This window comes from Electrona antarctica (assembly GCF_951216825.1).
Source record: "Electrona antarctica genome assembly, chromosome: 13".
Lineage (NCBI taxonomy): Eukaryota > Metazoa > Chordata > Actinopteri > Myctophiformes > Myctophidae > Electrona > Electrona antarctica.
Window position 1 is genome coordinate 19,773,622 of NC_136794.1, and position 18,964 is coordinate 19,792,585.

At 40.4% G+C, this 18,964-nt stretch overlaps 1 protein-coding gene across 2 annotated transcripts; it reads left to right on the forward strand.

Moving 5' to 3' along the window:
- The first annotated feature begins 1,574 nt into the window (after window positions 1-1,574).
- Window positions 1,575-12,434, forward strand: sp3a (sp3a transcription factor). Of its 2 annotated transcripts, none has more exons than XM_079518297.1 (7): window positions 1,575-1,741; window positions 2,087-2,184; window positions 2,363-2,452; window positions 4,159-5,251; window positions 8,463-8,649; window positions 9,066-9,262; window positions 10,295-12,434. In XM_079518297.1, the coding sequence occupies exons 1-7, from the start codon at window positions 1,735-1,737 to the stop codon at window positions 10,582-10,584; spliced, it is 1,962 nt and encodes a 653-aa protein (XP_079374423.1). In that variant the 5' UTR covers window positions 1,575-1,734; the 3' UTR covers window positions 10,585-12,434. The 2 variants fall into 2 exon arrangements, with proteins under 2 accessions (XP_079374423.1, XP_079374424.1); XM_079518298.1 differs by lacking the exon at window positions 1,575-1,741 and adding an exon at window positions 1,820-1,944.
- Window positions 12,435-18,964: the final 6,530 nt, after the last annotated feature.

The window sequence follows — 18,964 nt, forward strand, 5'->3', positions numbered from 1 at the left end:
GGGGGGCAGATCAACATATGGAATTAATTCTGTACTGGCCATACATGGAACGTGTCTTGGAGTGTACAGGGTTTGATGAGGTCAGATTGACATATGGAATGTCAGAACAGGAAGGATGGGAGGGGGCGGATCAACATATGGAATGTCAGAACAGGTTAGCTCCATATATGGAGATCTAAGGGCTTGAGGTCAGATGTAGAGTTGCTGGCCGGCTCCATATATGCAGATCTAGGTGATGTATGGTTATCCAGGGTTAGATGAGGTCAGTGTCGGGATCTTCATATATGGAGATGGCCATATATGGAGGAGTGACATGTCACGAGGCGTTATGTCACAAGGCGTGACCGTATATGGAGGTGTGATGTCACGAGGCATGACCATATATGGAGGCATGGGGTGACTAACTAACGGACGGGAGATGCAGGTTTTCATAGTAAATGCGATCTACGGTCGCCGACCCTTAAATCATATTAAAGCCATTCCTGACCAATTCTTTCAGAATTCAGTAGTGTATATATTTAAATTGATATGATAGATTATTGCTCTAACAAACCTTCTTTCACATATTACTTTAATTAGCCTACTCATTTAAGGGGTAAGGGGGCTATTCTACATCAGACAATTTCATAGAACCTTGCTTTGGACTGTAAGCAAAGCCAAGGCTTTCAGACAACCCTATTTGTAGTTTAGCTCGACACGAGGGAGTTCCAGGGGGTCCCCAGCTAAATGATAGTTTGGAACCAAATGGACCCTTATGGGTCTGTAACTCTGAGTGTACAAATGGAACCAAAAGGACCCATTCCATTTGTACACTCCCAGAGTTAAATTAACATTGGTTTTACAATATAAATTGGGGGTCCCAGATATAAATGCCATTATTGAATGGGGGTCCATAGACCCCCATTCAATATTATATTATATTTGTACGTCTCTAAATGTTTTGATGAATTGAACAAGGTGGACCCTCTTGTAAACAAGTGTAATGCTTTATTGGGTCGTCCACTCACAGTTAACAGTCTTTGTATTGAGTTGTGCTGGAAATGTACTGTAATTCTGCAAACTGTTAATAAATATTTCAATCAATCAAAGACTAATGCATGTCAAATTGGGGGTCCTGGAAAATTAGACGGGTTGAGAATCACTGCTAAATCCGTAGAAATCTTCTCTTATGGGGGTCCCTGCCGTATCTTTTCAAATGGGGGTCCGTGGGCTAATTAGTGTCAATTTGGGAGTCCTTGACATGAAAAAGTTTGGGAACTACTGTTAAACAATGCAACGTTTAAAGCTATTATGAAAATAGCTGTGTGAGTAGCCTATAGTCTACAACTTATTAATTAGAAACATTAAACCCTGCTGATTATACCCTCGGTCTCTCTCTCACTCGCAGCAGCACTCTGGCCATGGCCAAAAGCAAAACAGGCGCATCATAAACAAACAGGAAATTAATTTGACCGAAATGACTGGCGTGTTAACTGACAAATAACACCACAGTTCATAACACCGCTAGCCAATCACGTTTGGGAAGAACGGCGGGACTTCCTGTATGTGACGCAAAATGTCTCGGTCTACGCTGGAGGCCCAACCCTTTGTGTTTCCTACTGCCCGTCAATCAAAATAGAAATAATATTGACAGTTATCACATATTGCTGCGCGCCTACAATCAATAGAACTTGCCGATCATGTCTGGTGACATGTGATTATACACCTTTTCCGAATAAAAAAAGAAGTCACGCCATGACTGGTATGTAATATCCATCTTATTCCTTAAGCAACGTAAGCTAACGAGCTAACGTAAGCGCCCTACGCTATGTTCTCGTTGGTGGTTACTAGCAGTGAAGGATATCCCGTTAGCATCAGAGCGTCTTAGCCTACCAACCAAGCTAAAATAAAATGCAGCAGTCAGTTTACCTATCGTTATCATTACATCAGTCTTTTTTCTGTGAGGTCAGTCACTCAAAGCTACCGTGACATTGAACGCTGGATTAAAATATTCACCTAAATTGAAACGTTGCAACGTTATTGGAGCATCTGGTTTGTTTAGCTAACGTGTAGCACTGCTTTTCTACTGTGTTTTCCTTTTTCACAGCGCCAGAACAGCCAGTGAAACCGGAGGAAATGGCTGCCTTGGACGTGGATAGCAGTCATAGCGACTTTCTACAACAAGACAATGGAAGAAACAATCAGGTAACTTTATATTTACGGGCTAACCAGTGTGCATCTCTGCTGTTTGAAGTGAGTGAGTGCTTCGTGAAGTTCACACGTTTCAAACTTTCCTAGCTACTAGCGATAAATCTAACTTCCTCTGTGGCCTGGACTAACGGCCACCCACTTTCTTCCCTTTAAACCCGCCCATTGTGAGTAGGACACTCAGCCGTCACCGCTTGACCTGCTAGCAACCACCTGCAGCCAGGTCGGGTCACCATCATCAGAGGTGGATAGAGGTGCTGATGTGGTAAGTCACCACCTCTGCTAAATATGCTAATAAGCCACAATATAAATGTCTTTAATGATCATAATAGTGGTGGCGGAACTATAGGAACCCTATTAACAAAAGTGGTTTGTAACTTTTTTTTTGTGGCTTGTTTTTTACTGCAGTGCAGTGTCTACACACAAATGCCTAAGAATGTACCATATTTTCCTTTCCTTTTCATACTAACTTGAAATTTGAGTTGATGGAAATGCAAGTGATTGATGATGGTGTAAGTGAATTAAATAGCAAAAATAATATAGGTTTACATTATTGATAGGGATGGACAATTAATAGTTCTTCACATCAGTATCGGACGATATTGGCCTTAAACTGCAATATCGTATCGGATCGATATCGGTTTTAGCAATTTATTTTATAATAATTATGTTGGAGAAAAAAAGCCTTTTGGGATGATGAAGGCTACAAATTCTATCATTGTTCTCTGGGGAAGCTTTCAAAAGAGTCAACAAGTTGGAAGTGGAACATTTTTAAATAAAAAAATACTACATTAAAGCTGTTTATGTTCATGGGATCATATGGGCCAACATTTCAATAACGGTGCATCCCTAGTTTTAGAATAAAGAGGCATTGCTTTTTTTAAATTCAGTGTTTATACGCCTTTTTTCAGAATGGTCAAAATTATTATAATTTTTAAAACAGAATGAGATCATATCGGTTATATTGGTTATTGGCCATAACAGCAATTCATTATATTGGATATCGATGTCAGCCAAAATATCTGATCGGTACATCCCTAATTACATGCAACAAAATCCTACTCGTACTGTAAGTCCCCAAAGAATGTGCAAGAAATCTGTTATTTGTTTTTTCTGCTGTACTGCAATGGGGAGATGGAATACATTGTTGATATTGATGGTTGATGTAAAACAACAGTTGTGGAACAGTATAATTGTCAAAGAAATGTTTTTTATGACATGAAATCAGTGCGCACTCTTGACTGTAAGTGATACATGTAATGACAGAGCTGTAGTTATGAACAATATAAAGGTGGGTCACTGTTTTCATTCAATTATATGCACTTATATAAAGTATTTTTTGTTACTTCCACCCTAATAGAATGATATTCTCAAATTTCACAATCCATCTCACCACACCACAAAACCTTTCAACGAGGGGGTCTCTGACCCCAGGTTAACATGCACAGGAATTCCATTCAATTTCACTGACACTTTATAAATTAATTTATAAATTGCGCATATGAAACCATTTAAATGGCTAACTAAAAACAGAAATTTACTATATTTCAGCTGACAGAGATGATACCTGATAAAAAAGCATTCATTCTTTATTTCTGTACAAAACTGCCGTTTGTTCATGTCCCGATGAACATTTACATTTGATTATTTCAGCTTGATATATCTCCTTAGAGGCAGAAATATTATTTTACTTCTACATTAACTTGAGTAGTCACATTAAGTACAGAATTAGTTTAAAGCACAAAACATTTGGCTTGTTGCAAATTCAAGGATGGTTAGAGGCTGGTAAAACAAGGATCATATAGGCAGGTGGGACAAATGGTTGAAAATTGCTTGAATTTGAAAACGTTATTGGTTAATTCGTAATTGAACTCCAGAGGAATATGTAAAAAAAACAACCCCATCCTATCACTTAGATTTAATTGAGTAACAGGCATTTCTTTAATGAAAGCTTCCTCTTTTCTTCCTCAGACGACAGATCTCACATCTATACAGCTTACTGGGACCGATAGATGGGAGGTGCTATCTCCCACCACGGCAGCAAACGATGATTCTGGGATGATACATATCCAGAGTCAGGGGATATTAACATCAAACGGACAGTATGTTCTTCCTTTCCAGAACCTCCAGTCTCAGCCAATCTTTGTGACATCAGGAACAGATGGCTCCTCTGCCAACACAGTGCCTAACATTCAGTACCAAGTGATTCCTCAGATTCAGACAGCTGATGGTCAGCTGAGCTTCTCCACGTCCACAATGGAAGGGGCTGGAGACATCCTTACCAACAACCAGAACCTCATATCACAAACTATTGGCAGCTCCACCTTCAACAACCAAGGCCAGGTTGTCACTAATGTGCCTGTGGGTTTGCCGGGGAACATTACTTTTGTTCCCATTAATAGTGTGGATTTGGACTCCCTTGGCCTGTCTGGTGCTCAGACTATAGCAACAGGGATCACCGCTGATGGCCAACTAATTATGACCAGTCAATCTGTGGATTGCTCTGAGAGCATGGAGAAGACAGGCGATGCACCGACACTAACTGTAAATGACTCAAATCAAGAAATATATGTGCCAACGTCCTCTCAGCTGCCTGATTCAACAAACGGGTCGGGTTTGCTGACGCAAGACACTTCGATGCCATCCATGGCCACAGAGCAAGGCTACATCCATCAGAACCAGGTCCAGCACATACAGGTGTCTTCAGGCCAGAACATTATCCAGCTGCAGCAGGTGCCGGTCCAGTCCAGTAATGGTCAGGTTGTCCAAACGATGATGTCGGGTGGTCAGAGCATGCAGAACGTCCAGCTGATTAACCCGGGGACCTTTATCATTCAGGCCCAGACGGTCACAGCGTCGGGCCAGATCCAGTGGCAAACCTTCCAGGTGCAAGGCGTGCAAAACCTGCAGAATCTCCAACTGCCCACCACGCCACCCCAACAGATAACCCTGGCTCCGATCCAGACCCTGTCCTTGGGTTGCAGCACGGGGCAGATCCCCAACCTGCAAACGGTGACCATCAACTCGCTGGCACAGCATGAGGTCGACATGAACAGTATCGCAGGTACAGAAACTCTTTGGTATCAAAAATAGGAGACAGCTTCACTTTCAGGCTGTGAGGAGCAATGTGCTGTATTATTGTTAGGAAGTCGCGACCGGTGGACATTTGTTAGGTGTCAAACAGATCAAGTAAACCTCTTCCCTACATTTCCAACAAATGTTGAGTAGGCAGAAAGCTTGGCAGATGAACCAGCACTTTTAGCCTACAATAGGCTCTATGCACACAGAATAATGTTTCCTACTTCCGGGCCACTTCCCTACTTCCTTCTGTGTTACGGATAAATTATAATACTAACTAGAAAAAGTGCCCCTCGATACGATCGTTTGTGACGTAACAGTATATTCATAATGCTTAGTAATGTTATGAAGATGAATGCATGTTGTGTTGTGAATTAATGGCTGGCATACATTATAAATGACAGATCCGGCTTGATTACATACATGACTATGAAGATCATGTCGACCAACTACTATCAGATTTTGATAAAATCTTAAAGACTAATATAATAAAAAGTGTTGCACATAAGTCATCCTTTTGGTGGCATTCTAAACGGCAGAGTTGAAAAATGCAGGCTAGACATTCTTCCTTGGCCTGTAGGGAGTGCGCATACAAAGTTTTTTTTTTTTAACTTTGTTTTTATTTCAAAAAATGAAACACGAACAATGAAACAGAAATCAAACATAAATGTGAATACAAGAAAACAAAAATACATAACAAAAACAGAGACAATAAAAGAAATCAAAGAAAAACAGAAAAACAGCTTGACAAACTTCAAAAACACAGCATTCTTCAGACAGTACAGGACAAGGCAGGGAACAGCAGGAGACATGACTCACAATACAATACAATATACAGCAGATATCCAACATTCGAAGCATTTTTATAGACTCAACAACCCCTACTCAGCACTCTTAGACCTCTACACATACACCGAAACACCCAAGTACAATATTACAGAAGTCCATTTAAGTATGAAACTTTCCATTTTTAATTGTAACCTTGCCGTCATTTCCTCCATTATATAAACCTGCTTCAGTCTCTGTTTCCATTGGGTTATAGTAGGTGGTTTTACCTCCCTCCAATTTACTGTTATCATTTTCTTAGCAATCAGTAAAAGTATCCTTAATATGTAACTCCATCCACGCAACTCCTCGGGTATAATTCCCAGCAGAAATAACTCGGGTCCAGAAGGAATATTCAACCCCAAACACCTTTCAATTTCCTTTTTAACATTTTTCCAGAACCCTGAAATTATTGGACAATCCCAAAAAATGTGTGTATGGTCTCCAACTCCCCCACAATTTCTCCAACATAATTCTATGGATGGTGTTTTCACGTATGAAGAAATGACCAGAGGAGTATTGAAATATCTAGTTTTGAGTTTCCAATCAAATTCCTTCCACAACTGGCTATTTATTCCCTTGTGACAACCTTCACACATGTCCTCCCAGGTTTTGTCTTCAATTATTATATTTAATTCCAATTCCCATTTATCCTTAATGTACCATGTATTTTGAGAAACATCATCCAGTGCTTTATATAAATTAGAAACCTGTTTTTTAGTTGGGAATTTTTTTTCTGCAATACCAATGAAATACACCTCAATTTCGTTTGGGGTTCGCATACAAAGTTTTATGCAGATTGGTGCAGTTATATGTAAAGATGTGACTTGGCCTGTTAAGCGCCACCATGAGGCTGATTTGAAAAATGTCAAGTGGGATTTCCTCCATAGCCTAGTGGGAATATGAGTGCACAGTTTCAATGCACCTCAGGGTGGAATATGAGAAATCAAACAGACCTGTCTTGATGACATGGCTGTAGAGGGAGCGGAGGCAGCGTGGAGTAGATTCAGATTCAGTAAATAAGGAAGTTTGTCGGTCCGTAAACAAGTACGTGAATGGCTGCGTACGCAGCAAAACGGCTACGGGAGCACGAAGTAAGACGTTGCCTTGCAACGTCCACAAAAAAATTAAAAGGATTTCAGTGACCCCGTTTTATATCGATAAAGACCTTAAGACAAGTCCACACACGTCTGACGCACCCTGCGGTTTTATTTGAGAGGACATGTGGACACGTCTTTAGCATCATAAGTGTTAAGGCTCTGGTCAGAGTCAGGGTGCTGCTATTGTGCATGTTGGCTCTCTGGAAACACTGCTACACCAGTAGGTCTCAAAAAGTGTCCTTGAGTGGGGGTTCCAAATGGTCCAGTAAATATGGGTGTGTAACTCTGAGAGTGTACACTGTCATTTGGGGGTCCTTGAAATTAAAAGGTTTGAGAACCACTGTACACTAAATGTAATGGCATCAATTCGTATCATCGGTAACACCTGTGAAGGAAGTAGGGAGAGTTCTTCCCAAAATGGCTGCTGTGCATATACCTTAGAGTATATATGAATAGAGACGGCACCCGGAGGAAACCCTGAGGCGAAATGGACATAGTGGCCGAATTTGGTATTGCAGTGCTGGGCCAAACTCATGAACGCGCTGGTCTGTTGACTATCATTGTGCACGTTCATGATGACACGTGAACGCTGTTTCATACGTGAACGCCGCTGTTTCATACGTGAACGCGTGCAATGATAGTCAACGGCCAGCGCGTTCATGAGTTTGGGGCAAATCCATCCCAGAATGCACTCTGTTCCTGAGTGAAATCGCCTCATGCGCTTTTGAGCAACTTAATGCAAGTGGATGGGAGGAGAAATCCGGTGCCGTCTCTATTCATAGAGGCATATACCCGATTAAGTCTACAGCTAAGTCACTGTCTAAACTCCAGGGGGCTAGGTGAGCCGTTTATCCTTCCATCCAGCTGATCATCTTGTCTAGAGATGGCCTACACAACATGGCCTAGCCCTTAGAGGAAGGCCAAACTTGGTACATAATATAGGGTATTGTTGCCAGTGGTACAATCATTGCCTGTTGATTGTGTGTAAAACGCTACAGAACACGTAGCTTCTTCTAAGTTTCTTGAAACCTCCTCAATCTATTACATAAGTAATTCATTCATTATATTTAATTCTCAACGACTGTTGATTTTTCTTTGCATCAAGTTGTCCATAGTCTACTGAGAGACTGTCTGAATGAATTGACTAACCTTTCCCACCAGGAATGGTGGGAAGCACTTTTCACAGTGCATTTTGTGGGCAATTTGGCATGTTATTATCAGAGCTTTTATTGATATTGATCCAATAATTGATTCCTCTGCTTTGGCGCCCAGACATCCAGATAAAGCAAGAGCCAGACTCTGAGGACTGGCAGCTGGGGACAGACTCTACCCTGAACGAAAGTGATCTTTCGCACCTACGAGTGAGGCTGGTGGAAGACGATGACCAGCTCGGCCAGGAGGGCAAGAGGCTGAGGAGAGTGGCGTGCACTTGCCCCAACTGCAAAGAGTCTGGGGGGAGGTGAGTTTACACACTGCAGCTCTGCAAGACACTCAACTCTCTACGGTTCCCAAACCTTTTAGCCTGTGATCCAAAAGAGAGATTAGATGTTTGCCCGGGACCCAAATTAATGAAAATAGCAGACAAGCACACAACTTGTAGATCAGCCATTTTCACTACTTCTTAGATTTCTCTTCTTTCTTTCTTCTTCATGAAATGACTGAAAAAATCATTGACATTGATTCTTGTTCATGAAACCCATTGCTTTTTTGGGGAATGTGTTTTGAAATAATAATAATAAAAATCAAAATGTAGGGAACAAAAAATAAAGGGACCCACAAAAATGTGACCCCGACCCACTGTTTGGGAAACAGTGTGCAAGACGCTGTACACTCCTTCTGCGCGGGCATACACAGAGATGTGTCTGTGTTTCTCAGAGGTTCCAGCATGGGGAAGAAGAAGCAACACATCTGCCACATCGCTGGTTGTGGGAAGGTGTACGGAAAGACATCCCACCTGCGAGCACACCTGCGCTGGCACTCTGGGGAGCGGCCGTTCGTCTGCAGCTGGATGTTCTGTGGGAAGAGATTCACACGCAGCGATGAACTTCAGAGGCACAGGAGAACACACACAGGTGCAGTGCTTCTCTTTTTATCACTCCCGTATAGCGCTGCATGTCGGAATCTGCAGTGATTTCAAACACCTCGACTGTGCATGGGGAATGTTTTAATGGTGCGGCCTGAGCATGAAATAACAGAGGTTATCTTGGCTTACCTGTTAAAATGTTCGTAATGGATGTTTGTCTGGTTTATCTTGCCCAGGGTTCAATGAAACGCAAAAGCAGTGTACTTATGCAAACTTTGAAAGCATGCTGTTTTAAGGTTGATCAGTATGTTGAAATATGTGTCCTTATAGTATGTTGAAATATGTGCCAAATCTGTGCACTATATCTTTCTATTTATGTAATATGCATTCTTAATAATAGAGTATTGGCTTTTAAAATATCCATCCAAATAAATAAAATAACAATAATCAATGGTTTGTTTACTTAACACTGGGCAAAGACCCAGAACTTAAAAACAGCCATAAGCCAAATGTGAGGCGCACACAAACACATGTGCTGTGCATGTGTTTTTTTCATGCCATTTACTCAAATCATGCACTTTGTTAGTCGCTCTGGATAAAGATGTCAGCTAATTGTCTAAATTATGTGTATATGTGATCGCTTTATTGGCTGAAAGAGAGTAATCAGTCAATACAGACTACAGTAGCATTTCATTATCCTCAAAGGCTTAAATATTAACAATTACCTGTTACATTGTACTAACCAAGTTGATTTTTCCTTTTCTTTTTTCCAGTTGCCCATGTATTACAATCAATGACGATGTTGATCAGAGAGTGGCCTTCATAGTAATTCTATGCTGTAACGGGTTAATTATCTGACGTGAAAATCATAATCAAGACTACAGACCTTTAGTATTCATTTTATTCATAATACAAGCTCAACTTGCAGTCGCACTTTATGTTCCTCTCTTTTTTTTAACAACCACCTAATATTTGAAAAAGATAGACATAGAAAAATAGCGGCGGGTCCTCTTCAAACTTGTCAAAGATCAATTTCTGTATCTCTGCCCCAACTCTGTTTTCTTTCTTCCGTCCTTGGCAGGGGAGAAGAAGTTTGTCTGCCCGGAATGTTCCAAGCGGTTCATGCGGAGTGACCACCTGGCGAAGCACATTAAAACGCATCAGAACAAAAAAGGCGTGAACTCTGGCGGTGCTGTGGTCGCCTCGATGGAGTCTGCGGGGTCCTCGGACAGTATCATCACCACGGCGGGTGGTACCACACTCATCCTCACCAACATCCAGCAGGGCTCCAGCCACGCCCAGGACATCCTGGCCAACGCTGAGATTCCTCTCCAGCTTGTCACCGTAGCAGCCAGCGAAGTAATGGAGTGATTCTCCGCACTCCACTTTATAAACTTCTTACAACCTCTCATGTACTCCACACCCGACTTGTTCCTTGTTTTGTTTTAGTCATGCTACGAAGAAATATATATTATATATATATTTTAACACAAGAAATAGTCAATCCATGTCCCTAAATAGTCTTTTTATCAATGGAGGTAGTGGGGAGGGTGGGGTCAGCAAGAGACAAATATGCGGTTGCAGCACGTGCGCGCGCACACACACACACACACACACACACACACACACACACACACACACACACACACACACACACACACACACACACACACACACACACACACACAAGGAAATGCCTTATTTTGTACAATATGTTGTTGGAAACATAGGAAGCCGTTAGTTTCAAAGCTACTTATTTGTTAATAATGTTTCATGATTTTCCTTTGTCTTTTTATGGTACACAATTGAGCAAAAACATGTTCTTTGTTAGAAAGGTCTGTTCCTGATTCCTGAGACCTGATTTTATTGAACTGTGGATTTGCTTACGTCCATGTGTGTCTTCATGCAAATCTATTCTTGTTCACTTTTTATATTATGCTTTTATGTGCTCTTTTTTTTGTAGTCATTCTGCTTGCCCCAACTAGCAAGCCCCTCCTTTAAGTTGCTCATGTATTATAATTCTCCAGATGGAAATTACAATCAATGTAATTATGTTTTTTTTATATTATAGTCCCTCTGAAACATATACAGTTCAAGTGATATGCATTATTTGCATATCCTATATTTTGACTGAACAGCTATTTATAGTAGGCTTTGCATAGGAACTGGTTTTGTGATATTTAAAAAAAACCTCCTTAAAATGGCTATTTCATGTGTAATTCAAACAATCTTTTTTTATTTTTTGTTTTCCTGAATTATTATTAATTCAAAACAATGTGTTGTAACAGAAAGACTCAAAAGCCATGTTTTGGAGGTAATTGCCAAATTCAACTACAATCTCAGGGTGACTTGGTCATGCAGTACTGTATGATTGGACAGTGAATACCAGAGTAATTCTCCCCTGTAGCTGTGAGGGTCGTTGTGCAGGGTGTTTTAAAGTGATGCTATTTGATGGACCAAAAGCTAAGGTAAATTATGCTGTCACCATGTAATCTGACCATGTCTTTTTTTGAACCCCCTATCACCTTAATGTAATGGCTTGGTAGGACTTATATCAGTGCTATACCTTGCCCAATCAGTCCAGGTGAATTGGTGTCAATGTATTGCTCAAAGCGGTACTCTTTTTGTCTCTGTTTTTTTTTGTAACAGCACTGCTCATCACTTTCTTTTTTTGTATGAAATGTTTTGTACACGTCCCTACAAATTGTGTCATCTATGCCTGTCAGTAAATGTATGTTTTCTTTTCTTTGTCTTTTGTTATTTCTTTGAATTTATAAGATTGTATTTTAGGTTTTTCTGTTCTGTGTTAATATATCTTGTCTCTTTGTCTCTGTATACACCGAGCAGTGTATTTACTGGAATGTTTCAATGCTCAATGTTTCCTGTGATTTTTATTTTATTTTAATTTCTTTGTCTTCACATGGTGACATGAGGTTCTCCTCAGAAGATCTGTAGGTTTAGGCTACCTATATGTGTGGTTTTAGTAAGACATTCAATTGTGTTTATTATTACACAGCCTCACACGTGTAGTACATGTTGGCCTCCTTTATTCAAAATTCAGTTGATCAAACTTCTGTATAATTTTGTCAATATAAACTCTTCTGTAACAGTTGACTTTCCGTTCGGTTTAGATTTTGTATTTTTTAGGTCGTGCATAAAGGTTGTACAATGTCCACTTTTTGAGGGCAGCTTTACATTTCATACTAAAATGACTAAACATAGACATGAGCCAAGTCATCTTTTTTATACTTAAAACACAAAACACTTGATTTATCTCCTGGAAGAATTGGAAGACTCAGATGTGACTGTCAGGTTTGAAGATTATTTTTAGTTTGATAGATGGGTTTTAAATGTATTGACAAATTATATTATTTTAGAAATGTAATCAGTCAAATCACTAACTTGCTGGCAGTCTGAGTTAGTGGTCCAGTAGATGTCACTACAACCAAGGCAGCTGGGAGAGATACAGCACATGCTTGACCCTTTGACCCTCCCATGTGATGATGTCGGGTTTAATTTAAAGGTCACTGATGCCAAGAACAATGACACAACATCTACAAACTCACAATGTGTCCTTACCTGGTGAATTGTGAGCTTGTAGATTGGCTAGTTTTGCTATTTGTCATATGAGGACATACTTAAGGGCTTAATTGATTAATGAGTTAACTGTCATACAGAATTGTCATGGCTATATTCTGCAGCCTCACAGTTCTTTTTTGAGTCTTTGTATTCTTTGGCACCATCCAAGTCAGTGGATCTTTTTACCATTAACTTGCATATTAATAAGGAAATGTCCACTTGTAAGTGGTGTCTTGTCTACTGGGCAAGACACCACTTCATGCAATCCATATAAGCATTTCTATAGTTTTTGTCATAATCAGTTCTCAAATAATTGCTTAATTATTTACCATTAGCCTAAATATTAACTTAGATCAATGCAATATAACATGACTATTGAGATATATTTATTCGACTGTCAAACAAATGCATCTCACTAGAATTAACATCTTTTGGCATTACACCCCAGCCACTGGTCTTATTACTAGGGAATATAAATTAAAGCTATACTGTATGAAAGCCTTTACCGGCTAAATCGTAGTGAAAAAGCACATGCTTTTTTGAATTTTACTTCATTTGCTGAAATCGAGTCCGAAAATATGGTCTATAAAGTTAAAAGGACTCATCCATTTTGTCAAACCTTTAATTTGCATAATTTAATGAATTCAATTCATTGTAATGCAATATCAAGTGCTCCAGGAACATAGAATGACAGTTTGAGTTAATGAAATGTGTTAACGGTATCATCATTTACTTGTATGTTAATTAGTCCAATTAATTTCCCCAGCTCGGTAATCTGAATATTGTAATAATCTTTGCGCAGCTCCCCTGCAGGAATGAAATCTATGATATGCAGCAGACCTCTGGGACAACCCAATCGTGGGCTACACTACTGTAGGTAGTAGGCTAGACAACAAAAATGCCAAGGTAGTGAAAGTACTATAAGGTAGCCTATATTTGAAAATAAATCTAAAGAATGTTATAGAATCAGAAGATCTGGAATAGAATTGATTCATTCTGTCCCTGAATATTGTTTATTTGAATGGCCGTGTGGGTAAATCTATGGTAGGTTGAGGATCTGCAGATGCTTGGCCAGTGCCACTGATGTGAGAGGCAGAGCTAGAGTTACGTGCTTCAGAATCAGGCCTATACCAGAAGGGAGCATGACCAGTCAAAGAGCACCCGGCCTGCAGCTCGAAGAAAACAAAATCACGTGCATACTGAGCCCAGCTCAGGCCCACTGGCCTGAGCACTGGCCACAGCTCCTTAACTGCCCCGGCTTTGTTTTAAAGCTTTTATGTAAAACAACTTTGTCCGAGCCCACTTATCTTCAACTGTGTGCATTTACCCCCCTTCATATATGTAGCCCAGGGCTGCCAACACAACTGGATCATGATTATTGATTAGATTTTAATATAATATGGGATGTATTTCATGAAAGAAATTAGTCAAACAAACTGCAACTAGAGATTGGAACAGTCTTTTTGGTGAAATATGCACACAAGAGTAAAAGCAACGCCTTTTAAGCAATGGTGAATTGCCATTCATTATTGTGTTCAGTTAAGTATTGGGATTTGTGATGGAAAGGTATCATTTCACATATTTCAAAATCAGTGGTTCTACTTGAAGTTGTTTGCTGCTTTGCATAATACAAAATAGCTTTAGGTTCCTCTTCTAGTTCAGTTTGAATAGCTGTGATTGTACATGGCTCTCAACTATTCCTATTTCAATTTACGTGCAAAACATAAATACAATAAATATAGAAGCAGAAGGACACACCCCCTATAATAATGTAATAACATTTCCCCACTGTATGTATGATAGAATTCTAAAATACCATAGGGATTATGCTTCTTAACCATAGGGAGATAATGGGTTGCCAGAAATGACTTATTTCATTATTCTGCCCCAAAGATAAAGCATACTTCAGCAAGAGGGGTGCTTCCTTGCCTATTTTTAAACAATTTCCCCTTGTTCAAGGATATGCCTGTCATTTTGCAAAATGACTACTATTACTATTTGCTTTTCTCAAGGAATCATCAACTGGAACGGAAGCTACAGTGCTAGGAATTGTTGTGGCTCTGTACCTGCTTACAATATACTATATTCTCTGTCAAAATACTGTGCTCAATCCATAAGATTTTAAGTGTCATGCTTCATTTACTATCTAAAACGACATAGCAAAACATTTTAATTCATGCATTTGTAACTAAGAGTGTACAAATGATTTTCTCTGTTCACCACATTAACCCCAGTGTCCCCATTTTGGGCATGCAATTATATGTCAAATCGTTATTATTATTCATTTTTATCTTTATTTTTTTCTAAAATAGAAGATCCTCAAGTTTGCAATGCATTGTGAGCTTGTAAATCTGCTATTTTCACTATAGGCCTATTTGAAATGGCTTAAGTGTAGATAAAAAATGAGGAATTTACTGTGTAACTATCTAAAAGTATCTTGTTTTGTTTTTACAGTCCAGATACACTCTTGCCCTTGATCAACTGCAAAAGGCAGACAATGGAGCAGATCGTTTTCCCCAGGCAAGGAATCACAGCATGGATCGACTCAATAACCTGATATTCCCTGTCTTCTGAATGTGACCAATTTAACAGAAGGTCAGTGCCTTTTTTTTTATTCCAGAGACAATTTAGTGACCTCCCTCTGGATTCCCAGCAGGACCAGCAAAGAGAAGAGAATCTGTGAGCTATAAAACTAGGCCTACCTGTGTTAACATTGCATTTAGGGCCAGATTTCTCAAGGTGAATAGATACGTGGGAAGGGGGGCTATTATGCAAACCTGACAGCAAAGGCCAGCCGTATGTTCCTGAATTTTGTAGTTTCTGTCATTATTTGCCATCAGTATTTATCTGAGGTGAAAGGACTGTTGAAAAATGCAGACTGAATAGGAAAATGTGTGTGTGTGCAGTATGTGTGTGTGTGTGTGTGTGTGTGTGTGTGTGTGTGTGTGTGTGTGTGTGTGTGTGTGTGTGTGTGTGTGTGTGTGTGCGTGCGTGCGTGAGTGCGTGAGTGCGTGCGTGCGTGCGTGCGTTTGTTTATGTGCGCTCGCGTACATGCATGCATCCGTGTGTGAGTGTGTGGAGCGAAGGTGGGTTATTCACAGGGACTAATTAAGTGCTTTTTTTGTTTAAGGAAAATTGCTGGTTTGCCTCACTTTTCTGTGGGGGTTGTATTCTTGTTACTTATTTGAGATTCTGTTATATCAGTCATTTTTGTCCAGTTATTAAGTATGTGTCTTGCAGACTAATGGAGTTCATAACAAATTTAAATTTCTAAATGTTTTTATTTACCCCTTTTGATCAAACTCAATGAATATGTTATAGGTATTCTTTTCTATCATAACGTCCTATTGAGTTTCATGTCTGAAATTATTACAAATTTGCACCCTTCCTCCAGCCACTGCACATGTTATTGTGGGATCTGGGATGGGGTTCTGGCTGATAACTCTTCCTCTGTTCTGAACTACTCAACGTCCGGTGTGTGAATGGTTTCAGCGTAGTGCAGATTTGACTCTAACAAAAGATTGCAATTTGTTTTTGTGAGCGTTCAGTGTTATTCAGCACCATTTAAAAATGATTTCATGTATGAAACAGTTTTGTATTTCAAAATGTACATTAAATGCTGTCCATCCCAGATGTCACAGCGGAGTCCCCATGGCGACTGAAGCCGGCTGCATTCTGAGAAGGTGAGCTTGTGCACCCCCACCCCACGCCCCCCACCCTACTGAATGGCATCTCAGTGATGGCTCTCAGTTTCTCTCGTCATGCCCCTGGCAGCTTTGACACAGGTAATATGCATGCAGGCTGACAGTGCCTCGGATGTGCAGCAGAGACAATGATGTACATATCATTTTCGTCCCTGACTGATTGAAGACTGTAATCTGTGCTGGACTGTCTCTGATTACACACGTCTCAGTGAGCTGCTGCTGGGCACTGGGCTCACCCACAGCTTTCAGCCTTCAAGAGGACTGAAGTCCGCCTTTAAGGTGAGCTCAATTTTCGTCCCATTTACACTATTGTTACAAGTGTCGGATAGAATGCATCTGGTGAATAGTGGTCAAACAGAGACCGTCTGAAGATAATACGGGCACATAAATGGGTCTGCCTCTCAAGGTCATTCCGTCCTCATCTCCAGTACATGCTTATACTCTGTTTGAAAAGACACTCACAAGACAGACAGACAGACAGGCAGACAGGCAGGCAGGCAGGCAGGCAGGCAGGCAGGCAGGCAGACAGGCAGGCAAGGCAGGCAGGCAGGCAGGCAGGCAGGCAGACAGACAGACAGACAGACAGACAGACAGACAGACAGACAGACAGACAGACAGACAGACAGACAGACAGACAGACAGACAGACAGACAGACAGACAGACAGACAGACAATTTCATGACTATTACATTCCTGGACATTGTGTTCTGGGCTTGCAGAATGACAAATACTTGACAAATACTAGACCAGTACCATACCCCATCTATAGGCCAAACTAACTTGACCACAAAAGGCATGGTGGAGAGAGAAAAAAATAAACTTGAAATTGAATTATGACACAATGCTGTAAATACAATTAAAATAAATGTTTGTATTCACTGAAGAATGAAACCAGTCTGTAATGAAACTGAAGCGAAGATCCTCTTCCCTCAGAATGGGCCATGTTTGTAAACTCTAGGACATTTAACATGGATTTATCTGCCCCTGTGATCTTGTCAGTTACATTGGTCTTTCTATAAAACGTAAGAGAAAATCTATGTTGACAATAGGTCATTCCTTTACAGAAGATACCAAGCACATTAGAAGGTTGGTCTCTGGGGAGAAGTAATGGGTTCTGGGCAATTGACCAACCTGCCATGCTTTACTGCACCTGCACTGAGTTAGAGCTGTCATCATTACCACTACCTCCAACGTTCCCACAGCAAACCATACACGCACTTAAAGCAATATTTCACGTTGGTAGAACATTTGCGCTCTTTAGTATGCACACTAAAGGTAGTCTACATGAAGACAAGACTGTTAATGCCTCCATTTTGAAGCAGTAAGGTAACCTTTAACAGGGCATTCTCTGAGCTACAGACTAGCAAACATGAGTTCCAAAAGTATAGTTTGTCGGATTCTGCTCAGTGGATTCTTAGTCTAAGAATCTAAGTTCAGTCAGACAACTCTTAGAATGAATTTAGAATGTATACTTAATATATTCTAAATTCATTCTAAGAGTTGTCTGGCTGAACTGGGCTCTGTCCCCATTCATTCCCTGTAATATTCACATTTTAGTTACTGTAAGTTATAAAGCCAAATAGAATTACAGGGAATGAATAAGACCCCATGCAGGGGGATCTAGAAACAGCGCCTACAGGTGGATGCTGGGGAGGCGGCGGGATTTGTAAAAACTTCATGAGCAGCAGGTTAGCAGCAAGCGAGGCAGGGAGACAGCAGCAGCATAAGCGACGCACATCTGCACAGCAGGAGAGAAGTCAGGAATGAGCAGGTAGGCAGATAAGTTTAATGAGTTTCATGATCCAAGTTATCTTCTATCTATCTATAAATGCACCAAGTCTCTGTACGTACGTGTGTAATCCACATAACCCGGGAACCGTTCACCCCACCGAGTTCAAATTCGACACACGCGTTCCACACCACCACAAGGGGTGCAGTGTTTTGTAGTTTTCGGAGTTTCTGAGTTATTTATGCATTCTCAATGGCAATAGCACAAACTTTGGCATGCTACTAGTCCTACATACTTACACCTAGAAACCCCATTCAAACCTATTTAGGTTCATCTTACGGTGGACATGTTTGCCTGAAAAGGAATCTTTTAAATGTTTCATAGTTTTAGAAATATAGTGCTTACAATTTGAGAACTTTACAATGGGGCTCAATGGCAGCTCTATGGCACGTCAAAAAGTCACTTTGACCTAGAAACTCCATTCACACTTTTTATAATTCAGCTTACTGTGGGCACACATGCTGGAACTTTTTTACTTTGAAATGTTTTGTAGTTTCTGAGTTATTTAACGTAGACGCCCAATGCATTCTCAATGGCAATAGCACAAACTTTGGCATGCTACTAGTCCTACATAGTACATACTTACACCTAGAAACCCCATTCAAACCTATTTCGGTTCATCCTAATGTGGACATGTCTGAAAAATCTTTGAAATGTTTCATAGTTTTAGAAATATAGT

Excerpts from the sequence above, each read along its gene's own strand:
- sp3a (XM_079518297.1), top strand. Across the intron at positions 2,453-4,158 it reads TGGATAGAGGTGCTGATGTG|ACGACAGATCTCACATCTAT; the intron begins GTAAGTCACCAC and ends TTTCTTCCTCAG. Across the intron at positions 8,650-9,065 it reads TGCAAAGAGTCTGGGGGGAG|AGGTTCCAGCATGGGGAAGA; the intron begins GTGAGTTTACAC and ends TGTGTTTCTCAG.